Source organism: Schistocerca nitens, chromosome 2, assembly GCF_023898315.1.
Source record: "Schistocerca nitens isolate TAMUIC-IGC-003100 chromosome 2, iqSchNite1.1, whole genome shotgun sequence".
Lineage (NCBI taxonomy): Eukaryota > Metazoa > Arthropoda > Insecta > Orthoptera > Acrididae > Schistocerca > Schistocerca nitens.
Window position 1 is genome coordinate 737,819,739 of NC_064615.1, and position 21,939 is coordinate 737,841,677.

Here is a 21,939-nt window from a genome sequence, read left to right on the forward strand (position 1 = left end):
GAAGATTTTGAAACAAGAAGGAAGGAGGATTTTTTAATTATTACCCACAAATATAAAAATGAAGAAGGAATACTGTAGAAAGCTGTTGATAAAGAAACAAAGGAGGAAAGCAGAATATAAATAGAAGATGGAGTAAGAAATAATTTGAAAAAGAAAGAGTAAGCAAAAGGGGAGTTAACTGATGTAAATTGAGACACTAGTAGGTACGAAGAGCCAATTAAATATTAAAAGTTCAGTCTTTGTCTTTGGGGTTTAGAAGCACTGAGGCTGGAAAGAAGTTTCAAGGGGCCCACACATTGAAGTAAATATCTGTGCACTTTGTGTTACATGGTTTTCTGATATACACAATGTACAATGGTCATTCATTACAGGTTTACCCAATATTTTTTATTGTAGATTATTTATTTATATTCACAACATCTGAATATGCAAAAAAAGTGAAAGTCAATTAAAAATTTTAGTTAAAACTTACAGATTGGCTAGTTCTTTTTTGTTCTCACTAGCTCCCCTGTTTTCATAGCATTTGTTTTACTTTTTGCAGATTGGAATACCTTATACTGGAAGGGTGTGTGGAGCATGTTTTATAAGGGAGTGGCCTTTCACAAGTAAGAACCATGGGGTAAGAGAGCATGATTAAGTGTGTTATAGGCATAAGGATATTGCAGTGGTTTTCATAGAGGGTGGTAGGGGGCTGTGGGTACAATTGGCAGGGCTGATTTCATTCCAGACCATTATTTGAGGAAGTCCTCCAATTGTCATCCTGGTTTCTTAACCAGTTACAGTCCAGGGTGGTATTGTACACAATATTTTTGTGGAACATTATTTAACTAAGATGGAGCTGCTACAGACTTAGGTATTTGCTTGCACAGAAGTTCTTCTCAACAGTTTTGAGATTTGAAAGCACCCATGAGATTTATCTCTTCACCATCAATTTTTCTCTTGGGTTTGATAGTAACAAGGTCACATTATCTTCTTACCCAGAGTGAGTGCCTATTTAGTTTGATTGATTGACATGTTTGTTGATACATAATTATTCATTACCCAGATTCAGAAATTGGATGTGCTACTTCTGTACAACTCTGTGTATGGTATTAAACTGAGTGGCTAAAAATCATGGATAGATTGTCTCTTTTACAGTTATGGCTTCTATGATCCCTTAATGTCGTGGCTAGATGCAGCTTATAGCATGACACATCTGAGGGATCTGTTGTAGGCACTCCATCACAAATTTGTTGATTTTTAATGTGGGATGGAAGATGGTACAAGGTGGAGGGTCGTAGTATACTGTAGGCTATTTGGGATTACACAATAATTTGGGTTTCTGAGCTCAACAGAATATAATGGATTTTCAGTAGGCTATGGCAGAGATAATCTTTTCACGCACATAAGCCACAGCAAAGGACAACCTCAGATGTCTGAGAAACAGATATAGTGTCTCCTCCTCAGGGCCATACAGGGTGATCAATAATGGATGTACTGTTAGTCAGACTACCACTGATTTAAATGTGGCCATGAACCTATTTCACCTAAGACTGTATGGAGACAAAAATGTACTTTGAGGGTATCGGCAGCTGATGACAGACCTCTTTCTCTTTGCTGACACTTATCACAGAGTTCGGCAACTGGCATCGACCTGTGAACATCACCACGGTATCATGGGAGTGTGTTTGTGGGGTGTGTGATATGGCCCGTTGAATCTTGGCTTCAATTATATTGAGCTGAGGGACATGCGAGAGTATGGTGTGTGCCCCACAGAGCTATGGATCCTGTGTCAACAAGTTTGTTTCCATATAGGAGATGGCTGAATTATGACTGTGTTGTATTCACACATTTGTAATTAGGCATTATAGCTCAGCTGCAGGGAATTACTTCTGGTGGCCCACGTTAACTTCTCGCAATCCAACAAAAGTATGTCTGGTAGAGAAGTGTTGGTTGACTGTCTCTTATTTAATGTCTCTTAGATGTCGGGAAATACCTCCAGTGTTCTTTGTACAGTGGATGACGTTTTCTTTTGCTGTTGCCACTGGTAAAAAAAATCACATTTTTTTTAAAAAATTCCAGATTGATAAAATGTTTGCTGACCTAGTATGGATCTCACCAATTTTCAAAATATATCTTTTTTGAGTAGTTATTCATAGTTTGCTGTTTTATTGTTAGATCCCAAGCACATAGACTCATTATTGTGAGTACTGTATCTCTAGGAGATGTTCCAAAGGCACATATACTTCCTGGTACAATACTTGGCTGCACTTTTCCACAGCCATGACAGGTTTTTCAATTTTGGCTCTATGAGACCACGTACTACTAAGACAAGTAAACTCTTATGATATAATTTTATATGGTCGTAGAATCTTTACTCAACCCTAATAAGTTTGCTAAATATATCACCCTCCTCCTTGTTTGCACAATAAGTAATTTGAACCTTATATTCAGTCTAATTGAATATCCAGATAACTCACATTACTTTCTCTGCTTATATTTGATTATTTGATTTCTTTATTATGATCAAAGGACTGATTTCTAATTGACTCTTAGGTAAGAAAAGACAGATCACTGCTTACAGTAAAGCAGACACCTCAGGTTGCAGACAGGCACAATTAAAAGACATTTACATTTTGGGCCGAGATGCTGGAGTTGGTGGTCATGTGTACATGAATGTGCTTGCTTGTGTGTGTGAATGGTGTGTCTCTCTCTTTTACTGTTGGAGGCTGTGGCTGAAGGCTTTATGTAAGTGTGTTTGAATTGTGCCGGTCTGCAACTTGACATCCATTGTTTGACTTTTAGGTAAGTGATTTGGCTTCAGTGGAGCAAATGAAAATTTTGTTTATTCACATTGACCTGTAAACTTGTCCAAAACAGTTCTGATCGTATCTTCCAATTTCATACTTTCTGCTAGTGGGAGTAGATAATCAGCTTAAGCTATTGCACCAAGATCTTTGCCATCATGCTGGTTATGTAAGGACCAACAGGGTAGCATTGTGATTAACACACTGGACATGCATTCGGGAGGACAGTGGTTGAAACCCGCATCTGGCCATCCTGATTTAGGTTTTCTGTTATTTCCCTTTATCATTTAAGGCAAATGCCAGGATGGTTCCTTCTCTATCCTTTCCTAATTCGTGTTTGTGCTCTGCCTCTAATGACATCATTGTCAACAGGATGTTAAATACTAATCTCCTCCTCCCTCCTCCTTTAATGGAAGGATATAACCAATAATTCCATATTTTGTACCTAAAATATGTGCCTACATGCTGGCCCTCAAGGACAACCTAAAGTTGAAGTTTTCAAAACTGATACACCTGTGGTTATAATAGCCTTGACAACTATCATACAGCAACCATGGACTAGCCTGTAAATGTGAGGGCAGTGGAGATTATCAGAGATTGTCACAGACTCCTGGAAGATCATATCAGCCACAATTCAAAACATGTTTTTATAGGCTGCATACAAACAGTTCTGCTCCACATTTTGAACTTCTGTACGTTTATCAAATACAATGTGAGATTATGTGGGAGTCTGTCACTGAGAAGTTTTCTGGTATTTTACCCATTATTCCAAATAAGCAGAATGGTCCTAGTCTGGTTCTTTCCTTGATATAATGATTTCTGTGCAGTTTTACAAATATTAAGCAATGTGCCTCTCTGAAGACCAGTGTGAAGCTCGTTTAGCATGAGAGCTAACTTATTTCATAGTCCCTATTTAATGCGTAACATATTCTACTTTCTCCACTGCAAAAGATTTAACTGATAGGTGATACTTGTAATAATAGACTAAACTCTCCTTTATGTGATTTTACACATTAGTGTCCTCTTGACTGTAATCTTTCAGGAGAAAACACATTTAAATAACTCAGCAATGCCTCACTAGATTCTAATTATTGTCCCTTTTCACTGTAGAATGAACTGTTGGAGATTTTTTTCCAGTGATAATTTTGTGATGAATTCCCAACAGTATTTAGTTGACCCTTTACAGAAAAATTTACTTTTAATTAATGTTACCCTCCACAGACCCTCTTTGTATCTTATGTTTCAAGTCTCTATATAGTTAAAATCTGCAGCCTCTTTCTTCAGATGCAAAAACTTCAGTGACATTCAAAAACTTGTTGTAGAGAGTAATAGCAGTGAGCAGAGTGCAGCACCAGTCCTTCCAAACACTATACTTAGCAAAGTGACCAAATCATTAGGGTCCAACATTTATGGAGGGGGCTTCAAATCATCACCTGACAATCCAGCTATACATCATTACGGATCTCTCTAAATCACATAAGGCAAAAGCTGAAGTAATTCTATGGAAAAAGAGATGAATGATTTCCTCATCCACGTGCAATCCAAATTTGTGCCTAATATCTAGTGATATCATCACTGGCAAAATGTTGAATTCTTATCTTCCTTTCAAATGTCAAGGATGAAGGTGACTCAACAGATAGTTGGCTCTCATAATCCTCTTTATTTTAATTTGTAGTATGATGGTTACTCTGAAAATTTTGCTCTCTCTTTATTCATTTTGTATATTGTTAAGTCTATGATCTGTTCTCAGACAGTGAAGTGCTTCATAAATTTCAGCACTATTGTGTTCTCTTGAGGACTCATATTCTTCCACCTTTGCACTAATAAGTGGCTTCAAATCCTCAACAGCTCTTGTGTGGTCATGGTTGCTCAAGACTCTTCAAAGAATTCGGTATGCTGTTTGATTTGCTTAAGAACTATGTTTTTTCACATAACTAGTCAAGGTGAACTTCTGAAGATTCCATTTGTTTTGGTTTGAATCTATGAAGTCCATGTTGGTTATGTGGAATATTTACTTATTTTTGTCTAGATGGTACACTGAAAGAACCAAATACTTGAGTGAGTTTTTGAAATTCTTTAAGGATGGTATTCTCCAGACCATAAAAATTACCCCATACATATTACCATGGGTTGTAATTCACAGTATATCTGTAGCATTCCTATGCTGTTTGTGCTCCTTTAGTTGTACTAAATAGTCAACAACTTTGAGAGTTCACTTAGAAATAAGTGGGTATTGATTTGTTGAAGCTTGGAACTGGTTAGTGCCAGCAGTGTTTTGATACTGTAAGATGTGAGCAAGCTTCAGTAAAATATTGTGAGTGTCTGATTAAGGGAATTTGGTTTAAATTGCCTGCATCATTACAGTGGTAGAGCCCTCAGCCTTCTGGATAGTTATATACTGAGAAATATTAAAGTAAAATGGTTGATAGTGGACAGGCTTCCAAACTTCGTTTAGGCTTGCAGGGATCTGGCTGGGTGGACAGCATAGATCCATTACTCTTGATGATGTTATGGATATTCATAATAAAAAGAAGTAATAATAAAACTTCCAAAGGTTTGATTGGTGCATTGGTGAGTAAAAGCTCCCAGTCTCCCAAACAAGCAACTCTTGTAAACAAAAAAAAGCAATAGGACACACATGGGCTAAAATATATTTATTGTTGTGAGAAAAGAGGTCATTTGGAAAGGTATCCTATTCTACGGGCTTAGAGGTGACCACTGAAGCCATTAAACTGATGAAAAAGCTTCAGAATATATCTATTTCTAAATGCATAGGGGACTAGAGGAGATCACTGAAATCATTAAATTAACGAAAAAAAGCTTCAGAATTCAACCCTTTTAACCCATATGGGTTTAGCAAACCAGACAAGTACAGTCCTTAATTGTTATAACAAGTAATAAAGAAACATATAATAGCTGAGCTTATTACTAATTTAAAGTCCCCCACTGCATTTTTCTGTCTGGATTGAAGGCTACTCTCAGGAACTACTTTACAGATTTTGATATAGTTCATGGATAGATATACTGCGTAGTGGCACTACCCAGTATTCATGAAAAAGGTTTGTGTATATAACTTATCACCATGCCAGACAAATCGTCCAACTATAGATGCTTAGTGTTACCCACACAAACCCAGGGCAGGTCACTAGTGATTCCTGACCTTCTAAAATAGTGAGAGGATGGGGGCGCAGTGTCTGTAAGTACCTCCACAATTGACATAGTGCTGGACTAGCAGTCTGGAGTATATATTTGTCCCTGACTTTACTTTTAGAAACATGCTGTGACCAAAACATTGCAACAAACAGTCCAGTTCTGTTGATAATGTATCAACAGGAACCTGAATTCCACTCATTTTTTCAAACAGAGGTAATTCAGGGAGTGCATCAAAATGATGCCGTTCATTATGAAGGGCAGGCTGTTGAAATGAATGACAAACCTGACTAATAGAAACTTGTGTATTAGCTTCTTCATACTCACTATCATCGTTTCTATCAGCAGTACAGATTTCACTCTGCAGCTCACGTGAGTCATCGTCGTCTTCTGAAAAATCGCCAATGTTGTCTGAAAGATCATCAAGTTCTGAGCTATTGTTCAAGAGTTCTTCAATTTCTAAGTTAGACAAGCAATGTCTGTTAGCCACATTCACTATTTATATGTTTTTACGCATGGGAAGGACTCACACAATAGCACAGCACGGCAGCCAGCATAGAACAAAACAATCTTCAGCAATACTCTGAGCACACACACGCAGTTCACGTAACATTGGTACCATTCACGAGAGACTGGTGCACACTAGCCATCAACAATGCCCTTACGACAAGCCAAACAATTAGTCTCACCACTTACAAACATAAAACATGTGTTTAAATCACAAATAAATAAGTCGAAAGTGAAGAATGTATGACATACGTCCGACAGATTTTATGACTAAAACATAGTGAACATATCTAGTATGCTGCTGGCTCCAATGTGTTAAGGTGTGGTTATCCACTGTGTGCCGAAGGAGAGAAATGTAACAAAGCTAAAGGTGACAAAACATACATAGTCCTGAAGTCAGAAAGGTATACAAACTCCTGCAATCAACATTCATTTCATCAGCTCTAAAACTGCTGTTCCCAAAAGCATATGTATTTCCATAGAGGCAGTCCACATGTACAAGTTTTACCTTCTATGTGTGCAAGTGCACCTGTAAGATAGCTTCTCTCAAAGCACTTTTGGTTTATTAAATGAGCCTAGTAAACTCTGGCTGATTCACACAAATAATTATAGCAATATGTTAACACATAGTCAGTAGTTGGGGCAGCACACATTCCTCTCTGAAAAGGAATATCATAAGAAGAAACAAATATAGACAGAATAAAGCACTGACAAGAAAACTATCGGCAGACTCTTTAGCCTTTCCTGTCCAACATAAATTTTGTACCAAGACACAGAGATTTTAAAGATCATCCTCATAAACAAAGGATCCTGGAATCCAAAGGCATGTTAATGGATTCAGAATACAAACTGGGGAACTGAGCAATATAATGCAAGATGAAACTGGATATGGCTTAAACACTCATATTCCAATGCCTGCAACAACTGTACACCACCTGTGCAGACTCGTGTCTTTACAGACAGCATCCAAGGCACCCACTAAGAAGTTACTTTTGATATTTTAAGTTTTTCATCACACAGGATGTACCACACAGATCACATGAAAATGTCTACTTTGGAGATGATATATCTCATTCATAATTGACAGGCCTCAGTAATAATTTACTTCACGTGCACAATCATATTGATAATCTAGCTGGTTTGTGGATTTGGTTCACTGTTATATCAAATTCGTCTAGTTTGGACTGTTGGGCCATGTGTGGACATTCTGCACAACCAACACACCACCACTACATGTCAAAATGGATGGTGAATGTGAGTGGTTGTTTCATGCCTTGCAGATGAAGAAAATGAATGAGTGCACACTGTCATTGTAAACTAAATGTCACTATTTTCAGTACAAGAAACGCAGTGCAGTTTGGCAGGTGCAACAAGAGCCCTGTGTGCGAGATAGTGGTGTCGCCTTGCTTGTGCATAAATAAGGAATGCCTGTATTTTTTTAAGTCAAGCTCATACTTCCAGATGCATTCAACTGTCAGAAAAAAATTAGAATGTGCTAGAACTTTAACACACTTTGCAAATCACATTTTAACTACTTGCATATTTTTTGCTAATACGGGGGTATCTGCCTGGTTGTCTCCTGACCTGCTCTCCAGTTTTAGCTAACAATGAAACATGTGTAAAATGTATTCTAAGCTTCATGTACATGTGAAACAAGTTGTTGTCTCTGAATTGTGTGCATGCTATGGTCTCACTGTCAAACATACAGTACAAGAATGTGAGTGCAAGAGGACAGGTATTTTCACTTGTCATATGACAGTGTATATGATGATGTAATCTTTGCATCTCAGTGTTATGTTATTGTAGATAAAGTTGATTTTATTGCATGTAATTGACTTGAAGTAATAACTGCATGTATTTAACTGTGCTGTATTTTTAAATACCATGTATGCCATATGCTGAATAAACTTATCATTAGTAAACTAAAATTTGAGTCTCATCTTTTTAGTCCACAATTGTTACTTTTCGCCGCTTTTCTGAAAGTTGCGCCTGTCCCAACCTGTATTCAGAGTCACTTCCACTCCCCACCAGCTACATATCCTCTTTCTTTTTCCTATTTCCCATCTGTCATTTGTGTCGTTGAAGAACTTCCACGAGGTATGACAAAGGTATAGGTTCAACCATATGATGTATTTTGTACCTATGTCAGCCCTGTTCCAGTTTTTATTATTTCATCAACTGGTAAGTGGAACAAAGGAACCCTACTGGTTTTTGATGCTTCATTTATGACAGGAGAGAGGGTCATAAGATTATTAATACTACAAAAGACTGGGGACTGTGAAGACATAACTGGTGGAAGCATTGGAAGGTGGCTCACAGACTGGATATTTGGGGTGAGTTACACAAAATTTTACAGCGAGTATCCTTAGCTTATTTCCTGGTGAAATCAGCACATTCTCTCACTTTTAATCTGCTTGGAAATTTTCTTATTGAAGCATATCTGCAGGAAGTGGGCACAGTCTGATGAAGTCCTTCTTGGAATTATGCACTGCAAGAGCATTTTGTAGCATGGTTCATCATATATATTATCACTCCAGCATGTTGATGTTTCTTGTTTGACATGGTTTGCATGAAAGTGTGTGATTTGTTGCTAACATTGCTGATTTTTTACACATCAAATAAAGGTATGGAAACTTTGTAGAGTTCAGCAGTGCATTGGATGTCAGAATGACATAACAGTTTGTGCTCATAGTTAAATTATTACTATTTTAGTGTTTGATAAGGTGCTCATCTTAGATTTATTCCAAACAGTCTGTTAATATGGGGAAGTGACTGTGTGTGTTATATGCTTTATAGCACAATTTCAGACTTGTTTGTTACTACAGAAAGTGTTGAAGACCACCTTGAGTGACAACTGATACTGACAAGAGGGCAATGAAAATAGTGGCTTGTGGAAGTTTGGAGGGTGTGGTTGTGGAATTACAGGAATTATGGTGGTGAAGGACAGTGTTCATCTGCAGCATCATAAACCATGCAGAGGTGACCAGATTATATTTCAGTTACTCAGTTCCAATACACATGTAACATGCATTTTGTTAGAAATAACAGCAAATTCTTCGAAGCCAAATGAGGAAGTGCAGTGATGAGGTACTGGACTTGAGATGGGGATCATCTCAGCCTTTTTGATTTATTCACATAACTCTGTATGGACTTAATAAGTCTGAAGGATTCCATGGAGCAGTGTCGAAACTGAACCACTAGCTCTACCCCTAATTACTTCATTAACGCCGTCACTGGGGTTAAAAACTTTCACACATCAGGAGTGACCCAGTAACTATGAGGGCCATCGTAATGTGTCAGTCTTCAAGCTTTCTAGCCAGTATCTGTCTTACTAATGTTTTGTTTACCACCATAGACTCCCATATTATGCAATTGTCTATTTTGTTCCCTGGATCAATCAGATAGACACAAGATGCAGATAATAATCAGATCCTCAAAGGGCAGCTTATCATAACAATACTTTAAAGACAGAAATTGCTATATACAACTTGGTCTGAATAATTCAGGAAGGAAAGAATAGCTGTAGAAGGAAAAAAAAGAATATGCTTGTAGAGGTTTTTTTCTCCACTAGGATGGCAGTTTTCAACTTTTGGTGAGTTGGATACAGTCTACTTTTGACCTGCCGGGAGGCTCACCACTATTTGGTGTGTGTGTGTGTGTGTGTGTGTGTGTGTGTGTGCGCGCGCACGCACTTGGCTGCCACGGGGCCCAGCCTTTGTAGTGCTACTTCCTCATGCTATCCATTTCCCCTCTCTTGGGATTGAGTCATGTGCCTTCTTCAGAAAACCAAAGTTCTTGGTAAAACTGTGTATGGATTTGCCCTGTCCACACATCTTTCATTCTCTGTCCTTCCTTTTCTTACACTTCCTCCCATTTGGTGTTTGAGGTCTCTCTTTTTCCTTTTCTTCTTCTTCCTCCCTGTGCATTCCTGAAGGACAACTCATGTGTTTTAGATGCATGAAAAGTGACTGGGAAATCCCATACAAGTAGGGCTCGCACATACACACTGGTAAAGGCCAGACCCAGAGGGGGGTGACTGACTGAGCTGGTACCTTCCTCTATGTCGATTGGTCCCTCTGGTGTATGGGAGGTGTGACCTGAGGTGTGGACAGTCACCTAACGCAGGTGAGCCCCACCTGAGGTGGGTCCCCAGCAAGAAGGAGTGGGCCGTCAGAGATGCTAGCAATCATGGGAGATTTCTCCGTGATGAGTTCCCTGTCTCTAGAACATAAATGGGTTGAGATGAAAGAACCACTGGCTCTCGTAGCTGCACCTGGATACATCATGGTGTTACACACAGAAGATGGTCACAGTTTCATGACAGTTAAATCATTGGTTATTCAGAAGGGTGTAGATGCCATTGCTGGTCCTGTGAAGTCCTGCTCTCAGTTGCATCATGGGACCTTGCTTTTGGAGATGGATAGCGTTTTATAGACACAGAAACTGCTCAATGCAACACTTTTCCACACCTATTCTGACAAAGTAGAGACCCACCACACTCTTGAGTTCCGTGATTGATGGCCTGGCTGAGGTGGAAATAATAGCCCATCTCACTGACAAGGGAGTGACTGCAGTTTGCCATGTAATGAATTAGTGCCAAACCACATTTTATTCCTCACATTTGACCATGTGGTACTTCTACCAAAAACTAAGGCTGGCTATGAAGCTATTATTGTCAGATCATATATCTCGAATCCCAGACATTGCTATAAATGTCAGCACTACAACCATACCTGTGAATCTCATGAAAATGGAGACAAATGCATAACCTGTGGCAGGGACGCTCATGAGGGTGAGTTTCCATCTCCATCCCCTCACTGTATGAACTGCAAGGATGATTATGCTGCTTCCTCTTGTGACTGTCCAACCTACCCAGTGAGAGAGCCATTCTGGAGATCTGGGTGAAGGGGAAAAGGTTCCTATTCACATTGCTCGGAAAATGTTGGCACATGAAAAATTGCATTTTCGCGCATGGCTTTTGGGAGGACCAACATGTGAATGATAAGAGACACAGGAAGTGACAACAATATTACACATCTGAGAACCCGATGGTTGAGTTATAGGTGAGATAAAAATGAACTGATCATAAATAAGTAAATGAACCCAAAGCATCAAACCAGTTCAAAGAAAGGTGGTTTTATTTAACCTTAGAATAAAACTACCTTCTGTTGCAATTGATTGGCTGCTTTGGATTCATTTCCTGGTCTCTGACCATTGCTGTAGTGCAGCCATGTACAAAAATACTGACCATAAATATTTTTAATGGACTGAAGAATGAAAAGAAGGGAAGTTGGAAAGTTACCTGTATTTTTACTTCTGTATTAGGATTATACAGAGTGTCACTATTGTGATGGGGCACATTCTTTCAGTGTATATAGAAAAATCACAAGGCTAGAATGTAAAATTCATAATCGAAACATAGGCACACCCCAGTGAAATATAGCAAACCAAAATTGTTGCTAACAGCACAAAGTAACATCCCGTGTCAACCAATCACTAGCAGAGTTGGCAGGTCTGTTAAAAATATATTGAGGCACACAATTAAAGAGTGCTGATGAAGATAATGACTACAAGTATTTATCAATGTTTCAAACAGAAATCAAGTCAATGTTTACTGAAATAGTTTGTATTGAACCTAACATAGGATAGATTGAGAATTCTGGTAAAAAACATAACAATAAAATTTTTTATAGCAGCAGAAAACTGTAACATAATCTTTATTCATCTTAATATATTTGACCTGACAAGTTTAAAATATTTTTGTTCCTCAAGAAAATAAATTTGTTTCATCTCAAGCAGATAACATCTTTATTCTTCTTTCAAAGGTATATTTTAAAGCTAGAAAACAGTACTTAATATGAGTCAGATGTTGGGTATTAGGTCTACAGAGAACTATTTCAAAAACAATTTAGTCATCTCAGTGGCTGACATGCACACAGATGTATTATATCAGAGAAAGAGCCATTTTTTGTGTACACTAATTTATTTTATTCCTGCTTTTTAAGTGCAGTTTCACCTTCAAAAATCCTTTGTTTTTGAATGTGTGGGGTGATGCTGACTATGTGTTTTGTTTTATTTTCCTAACAATGCCAGAAACCGTTCAAATTATTCTTTAGATTTTCCAAGCTCAATTTTGAAATATTCTTCCTCAAATAATTTTAGCTCAAACAAAAGAAACGCAAGATCTGTTCAAACACAGTTTCTTCATACCAAGAACTTAATTCTAGACATTATGAGTCTTTTCATAAAAGGTGCTTAATTTATCTTTTCATTTGTTCAGAAGAAACTTCATTTGGTTGTCAGGAATGTGCTAAATTAGCCCTGTTCTTATGACAACATTTATATACATTTACCTATTAATAAACTGTCTTGAATGCTAGTGCAGATTAACTATGAACTGCCTTCAATGTATTTTGTACCTGCCTGCCATCTACTTTCTTGGAATAAAAGTGTCACATCACTGCAAAATTACTGTCTTTCTGCTAAGTAACTGGCACCAATCATATATAACAGCTGCCGATAAAGAACTGTACATCACATTCAATCAAAATTTTGAGGGAAAAAAACCTGTTTTAAGTATCACGCTTAACAACAGTCATGCTGTATGACTAAATTTCCCAGCCACGTATGGTTATTCTAGTGTGTACTATTTACCTCTTTTACTAAAGATGGTGTACTAACAGCTGAAATAGCCATATTGTCATATAGAAATGGCACACAAGTCCAAATCCAAAGCAGGGTCATCAATCAAGTGCTGAACTGAAAGTATGTTTATTATGAATACCAGCGTACAGCCAAACAGAAATGACATCCTGATGCAGAGTGCAGCTGTTTATACAAACACTGAATATTCCAGAAAATGCAAGCATTACAAATATATTTCAAGCACCTTGGAAAAATTCTAAATAGCAAATAATTGCTGGTGGCTGGGTTTGAACTGGTGACCCACAGCACACCAGCCAGTGATGGTAACCTTTATGCCACACTGTAGCATCACAGCACATGGCATTGCTCCAGCCTGGGTCCAGATCTTTTCAATGGTTCTGGCAGTGTTGGCAGATCCTTGTGTTCTGGTCCTGTCATTACATCCTTTTTAGTATGATGAGTATTAAAGCTTCACAGTCTCAAGTGGGTCTTCTAAACTCCGATCATCACTCTGCGCCTCTAGACTGTCTTCATATGGAGGATATGGATGATGTCTCTGTGCTTTCGTCTTTTTATGACGGGTCATAATCCTCGACTTCATATGTGGTGGTTAACAGGCAATGAAGTACATGGCTCAAAGTAGCACTCCAGTGACATTTTTGGTAGTCCCACTTTCCCCACAGCATAAAAATCCATACTAAGTCTTCTAGGCTCTATCTCCCTGACCAATGCTTGGTGTTATAGTGCTCTCAGTCTTTCTCCAGGGTGTGCAACGCTCCTATGCAAGCCAGCTGTCTTGCTTCTTTGGTCTTGGTGATGAGCTGTTTAGTCAGTCATCTGGACTGTTGTCTGATTAAAAAGGGAGCAGTGTATCCATTGTTGTTATGGCATCATGACCATAGAACAGAGATAATGGTGTGTAGCGGTTAATGTCTTGCTTTGCTGTGTTGGATGCAAATGTCATGATGGGTATATTGTATCAAAATTCTGTGTTTGACATCAATGCACATCGAGTGAATATCTGCCAATGTTTTATTAAAGCATTGTGTGAGGCAATTTGTCTATGAATTGTAGGCAGTTGTCATCCTGTGGGTGATGTTGCAATGTGAAATTACCTGTGATATTAGTTTTGACTGGAAAACTTTTTCATGATCACTGATCATTACATGAGGTGCTCTGTTCTTCGCCATGACATCTTCTACAAGGAACTTTCAATTTTCAGAGCTCCAGCAGTAAGTGCAGCATTGATGTCAGCATAGGTGAGAGACAGTCAGCACAGACTACTACCCATCAATTATCATTTGTCAACTTCAGAAATATCCCTGAGAGGTCAATTCCAGTTCAGTGGGATGATGCTGCTGCAGGCAGGGTAGGAGATAATCATGGCATGTGCTTTCATTATCGGCATTCCTTACAGTGGCTCATATAGTATGTAATGGACTGGTAGAGACCTGGCCAGTGATATCTGCATATGATTTCGTCTAGAGTCTTCACAAATTCCTGGTGACTAGATGTTGGAGCATCATGGAAATACTAAGCCAAAAATGAGCTAGGGTCATGAACAGCTATTTCCACACCATCAAGTCATAGTCTCACAATGTTCCGTTTATCATCTGGAATCCTCTTTTGGTGAGTTCCTCATTCTCCAGGATTCTGTGGTTTTCAGAAATGCTGGATCTTCCCTCTGTTCAGCAGCAATGTGATTTCATGTGGTGATGATTGAGATTTTGTCCATGCTGCTGTGTTCTGCCAATGGATTTCTTGAAAGGCAGTCAGTGCCCTCAGTGTTTGCATTCATTTTTGTATGCTATTGTGATGTTGTACTCCTGAAACATCATTGCCATCTCACCAGCTGACCCGACAGATCTTTCAGACTAGCCAGTCAGCATACAGAATGGTCATCCAACACAACAGTGAATGGTTTGCCAAATAAATTCTGCTAGAACTTGTTGATGACCCAAACAACTGCAAAGCACTTCTTCTCAGCTGTAAAGCAGTTATTCTCAGACTTAAAAAGTACTCTTGAAAAATAAGCTATCACCTTTTCAGCACCTTCCCAGATCTACTAGAACTGCCGCTGCTCCAAAACCACTATTGTCTTTGGGAAGTTCTGTATCGGCATTCTCGTCATACAATGCCAGAACTGTAAAAGATGTTAGCGCCTCCTTAAGGATAAGGAAGGATCTTTCTTGTGCCTCATTCCAGGAAAACCTCTGTAGATGTCTGTTATACTGCAAAGCCAACTAAAGTAAGGTTTGGAAGTCTATTTACTGTTACCTTAATGTTCCAGTCAAATATGACCCCAGTTATACCACTTTTAATTACTTTTCCAGGATTTGTACTTTGAGTTTGCTGAATATATTCTAAGTGGCCAAAATAGTTAAATCTCAGTTCCTCTAGTGCATTTTAGTAAACATTAAGTTTGTTTTTCATATTATGTTAATGTAAGAAGTGCATGTCTGAAAGAGAAGCTTTTCTTTCATACTAAGCTGTCTTCGTACTATGTTGCATACCAGTATAATGTGGTTTTTAATATCCACTGAGCCGTATTTCTTTCCTATTTCATTTAATGTTTGCCTTGAATTTAGAATGTCTCAAGTCCTTAGCACACATTTCCACACATCATCAGCCACTAAGTCTTTGTCCTCTTTCAAAATTTTTCTGGAGTGTGTAAACTGCTGGTCAAATTTACAGAAATGTTGTAACACACTCGAGGTTTCCAAATGAATGTTTAGTAACTTTTTACACAATCTGCACTGTGAGACACTTACTAATTTATTTGAAGTTGCTTTATAAACACATGACAACATTTCCCCTGCTGGACTTGGGCTCCATTTCCTGACTGGTACGTATTTCCTAGTTCGTAATTTCTCCTCAGTTGCCTTTAAGTTTGGTTTGTTTGTTTTGGTGCTCCCATTATTATGATAAATGAACTGCAGTGAAACTACCTGTGCAAACATATACCTGGCTAGTCTTGTCGCATATATAGCACAACTTGTTATTAGGTGCAGCAGGCTGAACTGGTCCCATGAAGCTTTCAAAGGCTTGTGGAAACTCAAGTTGATCTGCTTTAACCACTGTGCTTCAGTACACCAGTACTCTTGTGTCTCCATGGCGACAGTTTAAGTTTCTTTAAAGGTTGCAATTGAGATGGGCAGGCAGGCTTGAAGGAGAATTTTTCCACCTGTGCATCAAAGCATGATGGCCATAGATGGACATCTTTCTTTGTGATTTTGTCACATGATTGGTAGTTGATAAAGAAATACCATATGCCATCCTTCTTCACAACGACTGCCGGAGAGGATCAAGGACTTTGTGAAGGTTAAATGATGTCATCTAGCAGCATCTTCTCCACATCTTCCAGTATTACCCATCATTCAGCTGACAAAACTTTATATGATCACTGGATAATTGGTGGATGATCCCCAGTGTTGGTATTGTGTTTTATTATGGGCTGTCTTTTCTCCACTATGGACTTGAACGCATCCAAAAATTGACGTGTCATTGCTATTGCTCACCTCTGTTGTTCCTTGGTCAGGCCAGATCATATTGGCAGTTTGATAGTAGCTTCATCACCTGTGTTTCCTGTTGTGGTAATGGAGTATGAGTTTTCATCAGTGACACTAAGCTTTCTTTCTTGGATCGGTTCGGCGGCCCCTCTGCAGATACTTTTAGAGGTGAGTCGTGGCTGCTAGTGACAGTTAATGATTCAAAGTTCTACTTGCCCACCCACAATGCTTTCCCACCCACTGACATATAGATTTCTTGAGTGAACCTGTGTAGCCTTGTGTAATCAACCAATCAAAAAAAGGTTCACAGTTTAACGGTGTGTTCCAATTGATAACTGGAAATCATCTCAATGATGGTAGCAGGATATCAGTGTCTTCATCAGCAAACAACCACATGTTGTTACATGTGTTTGTTGGAATAGCTTCATCACTCTAGTGCTCTGATCTTTGTGATGCCTGCAAGAAGTTACATCCAAGAATAACCACAACTACTTTCTGTTAAAACAACAAATTCGAAGGGTCGTGTTGTGTCATTGATAGTTTTTCTTACAATGCATGTTCATGTCACCTGGACTTTTCCCATTTGAAACCTTCTACACAATTCCTTTTGCATCATGGACCAATGCCTTCTTTAGATGACAGTGATAAGTGCTTGACATTACAGAAAAAGAAGCCCCTGAGTCAACTGGCGCCCAGACTGCTTGGCCTTCATTGAGCATTCCTGTCATCCACAGAGGATTTTGAAGTGGCTACACTTCCATAGATGTGATCTTGCTTAGTTTTCCTGAGCTTGGCGGCTAGTTGAGCAGCAGGTACTCTTAACAGCTATGGCATATACGTGAGTAACCTCATTCATGGTGTAGTGATGAGTGTAGGCCCACAGGTTGACTATAATCATCTGCAGTGGACTGGTGTGAATAGAACTTATGTAATAGTTGATATCTTACAGCATAATAGTTGTCGAACATTAGTTAGTTGTGCACAACAGCTGGGTTGTCATTTGACCACACTTGGTAGAGTCCATTCATCACCATGCATTCGACTGGAGGTGGAGTTTAATACCAAAAGATCAATAACTCAATAACACTTCTCATCATTCTCTATTATTTCCATCATATTCTTTCATCCATCTCTCTCCCATTGCATTTCCTTGATGCACTGGCACCACATGATGAATTCTTCTGTGTTGTGATATTCTTTATCAGATGAGCTTGGTATATGAATGTTGCAACTCCTTTCATCAAAGGTAAGGTTTTGTTCACTTGTCATATTTGGATTCATAATGTTGCCAAGGGCCAAAACATTCTGTATGTATGACTCTGTCATTTTGCTATGACATTGAGCCCTGTTCTTCAGTTATTTTCTGCTAAGCGAAATTGCTATTGATTATTGCCAAATGCTTTCTTCAGTTTGGTCTGGACTTTATCTCAGATCTCTTCATCGTTCTCAAACCACTACTGGACTGTGTCCTCCAAGTGAAAGTACACATTTGCCAAACATATCATGTCATCCCATCTGTTTTACTTGGTGATTTGGTCAAATCTTTTCAGCCATTTCATCAGATTTTGACCAGCACCTACAGACAACACTGATGGATGCCTAATGTGCAGCTGACTTACTGCTGGCTAGGAATCCATTGGTTTTCTGAATATATGGTCCATGGGAATGATGTATTTGCTTGTACTCTGGTTCCTGTCCATGTATGTGACAGCTTTTACATTTCTTAATTGGAGTCACTGTGATGTAGATGTTTTAAAGTGCCCAGTGCCTCCACCAAACGTTGAAACCAGACTCAAGTTCAGTTCCAAAGTAAGGTCATTAATGAAGTACAATACTTAGCTCTGAAAGCATGTTTATTATGAACACTAGCATACAGCTGCAACAGAAATTACTTCCTGATGGAGAGTGCAGCTATTAAGCAAACATAAAATATTCTGGAATATACAAACATTATACACATAAGATATTTCAAGAACATTCCAGAAATTATAACTTCTATATAACAAATAATTGTTGGTATTCAGTTTTGAGCTGACAACCTGCAGCATGCGAACCAGTAACACTAACCACCACACCATATTGCTAGCACCACAACTTGCAGCAACATATAGTCTAAAGTTAATCCGTTGCCACAGTTGTGAGAAACCAACAATAAATATTAAACAATTGCATTCTCTTAATTAGTGTTGCCTGTAATCTGCATGTAGTATTTCAGGTTTGTCAGACTCAATATAGGAGAACTTACTGTAATACTTACATGTGTACTTCAGAGCTGGTAAGATACTAATTATGACAGTTGTCGTGCAGCCTCGTACTGGTTGTCCAAAAAGTAGAACCACCTTCTCCAGGCTGTTGGCAGCTACTTTTATAATGAATGTCTGTAGTATTTCAAGATAGAGTCCTCAGTGTATTGTTTTACTTTCATGCATCTATATCACCACAGAAATATCCTGTTTTCTCAACCCATTTTTACTCATGCTAATGAAAAACACAAATTTACTTTTTCAGGAGCCTTTGGGATTATGCTTGGATTTCATTTTAAGAAGAGTTGTGTTGCATTTATTCTTCCATATTTTTACATATTTCTGTTGGACAAAGCAACTTGGAACAACCACACATACCTGTATGGGCTCATTGCTTTATTACTCTTAGGGTCAAACGCAAACCATTATTGGTAAGGAAAAGTTTATTTCCACGTTCATTGTATTACAAAAATATATTGTGCATACATGTTTAATTATTTGCTAAGGTTAGTTATAACTGTATGTAATTATTTTTTTAACAAAAATAGTTTTCAAAACTGGAAATATGAGTTTGGCCATCATATTACAGCGCATGCAAGTCATCTGAAGCTTTATAGCAAAATTTGCTCAACGTATACAGTTTCTGGTAAAATGTCAGAAACATGGAAAAAACCTATTAAATTTTATATTTAAATTCATTGTTGTTATAATAGAGGCAGAATTATAGTATTGTTGAACTTAAGTGGCAGAATAAAAAGTTGTGTACTGCCAGTCAAATAGCAGTTGAACAATAACAGAACATATTTAGCTTCTGAATATGGTGAAATCTTCAGGTAATGATATTCAAGTAAATATTTCATTTTTTCAAGGCATCTTGCCATAAAAACTTCTATATTGTCTTTTCACGTAGAGTAACAAATTGTAGAATGTATGTGTTTCAATTTGCAACTTTTATTCGTTTTTTTAGTCTTCTATTAACATTAAATTTATTGTGCATACACATTAATTTGACCTGGACTCGGTATCAGTGTTGGGCATAAACTTAGAACTGAGTCCTGCTATCAACCACCGGACTCACTCTCAGATGTAACCAAAAACTGAGAGAAAACCTTAGCTTGCTAGTACACATTATTCCCCAATTACACAGTCACCATTGGAGCAGATTTAAATCATCTAACAATTGATAGTTTTTTGAGTGGTCTTCATGACAAGACACCATGAGAAACAATGCTGAAAGATTTCTTTTGAAAGCTACTTAAAATAGAGATAATTAAGATAAAATTCATGACAAATATATTACATCAAATGAGTAGAAATAGATCTGATCTCATTCATGATATCCAAAACAAAAATGGTACCAGCAAGCATGATGCATTTGTAGCAATAATCATTATCAAATTACAAAGGTCAGAGAAATAAAAAGATTTACATGTTCAGTGAAGCAGTGTTGTGTTTCAGGCAGGCACATTCAACTCTGGCTAGGGACTTTAAAGGAATTGTGGATGAATTTTAAAAGAATAGCTGACCAAGCGCTGAATAGATGTATACCTCATAGAACATGTTATAATGGGGAGACCTTCCATGATACACAGTCTCTAAAGAAACTTTCCCTAGACACTCTTTGTAAAAGAAAGCAGAGGGCTATATTTAGAGGAATTCTAAATGAAAAACATTTTACTGTGAAACAGCTATACGTGAAGCCTTCGATGACTACTGTGGAGTAATGTTTTTGACAACCTCTCAAAAAACCCAAAGAAATTCTTGATAGTGACACAGTTAATGTACAGACACCCATGCGTGACACAGGAACTGAGATTGATGCTAGCAAATGAGAAGCAGAAATGCTAAACTCTTGTTTCAGCTGTTCCTTTTGTAAAGAAAGATCCAGAAATACTACTACTGCCTAATTCTCACACTACTGAAAAATTTAGTGATGTAGCTATTAAGTGTCATTGGGCTCAAGGAACAGCTGAAGTCTCTAAAACTGAACAAGGCCCCAGGGCCTAATTGAATCCCTATCGGATTCTATAGAGAATTTGAAGCTGAGTTGGCCCCTCTCGTAACCATAATGTGCCATATATTTCTCAAACAAAAAACTGTGCTTAGTGGTTGGAAAAAAGCATAATTCAGACCCACTTACAACTAAGGCAGCAGAAGTGATCCAGATAGCTACCATCCAGTGTCACTGACCTCCATTATTTGTAGACTCTTAGATCAAATTCTGAGCTCAAACATAATGATGTATTTCAAACAGAAGACCTTCGTGTCAACCAGTTTGGATTTTGAAAAAAACAGTTATCCGAAACCAACCTCATGCTTTACTGGCATGAAATCCCCAAAGCCAAGGAACAAAGAAATCAGGTAGATGCAGTACTTCTTGACATCTGAAAATCATTTGACTCAGTTTCACACCAGTGCTTATTGACAGAAGAGCAATTATACGGCATATCAATTGTCATAAGGATTTCTTGATAGGGAAGACACAGCATAGAACCTGTACCAAATTGGTCTAAGATGAGTATTCGCAGTATAGAAAGAAGGGCAACACAAATGGTTTGTTCAACACAGAGTAGAGTGTCACAGAAATTCTGAAAAATCTGAATGGCAGGTGCTTGAAGATTGACATCAGCTAACTCATGTTTCAGAAATGATTATTAAGTGAGGGATCTTCAAATGCCGAAAAATTATTATTGCACCGATACTGTACTCTATCAATGGGCTGTGCTATTTTATTTTTACTCCAGTGGTGACATGCCGAAGTATTATGTATGAACTATACAATCCTGGCCGCCCAGCACTAAATCTGTTTGGTGTCTTCTGTCATGCTTCCTTGTCAAGGATCAAAACCATTGTAGTAATACCCTAAAATTGGTCACACTAGCATCTTGTATGCCCTATCTTATACTGTATAAGTACTGAGTTCTGCCAATTAAAAAAATCTTCAATATAAATCAGATATTTGTGAAGATACTGATGTCTTGGTTATAAGTTGACAATGCGGCAATCTAACATCAAATGAAATTGTTCTCTCAGTCTGTGCATATGATGTTTACCCCACAATATTCCTTCAAGTAAGCTCTTCTACATCCTCAGGAGGAA

General features: G+C 38.1%; 1 protein-coding gene across 2 annotated transcripts in view; it reads left to right on the top strand.

Moving 5' to 3' along the window:
- The window catches only part of LOC126236953 (vitamin K-dependent gamma-carboxylase), a 73,851-nt gene that overhangs the window by 8,220 nt on the left and 43,692 nt on the right, over positions 1-21,939 (top strand). The window contains exons 1-2 of one of the 2 annotated variants that reach the window (XM_049946651.1): positions 8,713-8,776; positions 19,106-19,271. In XM_049946651.1, the coding sequence (XP_049802608.1) occupies positions 19,120-19,271 (152 nt within the window). In that variant the 5' untranslated portion in view covers positions 8,713-8,776; positions 19,106-19,119. Of the gene's footprint in view, positions 1-8,712; positions 8,777-19,105; positions 19,272-21,939 lie in introns of those variants that run through there. The other variant, XM_049946650.1, reaches the window with a different exon arrangement.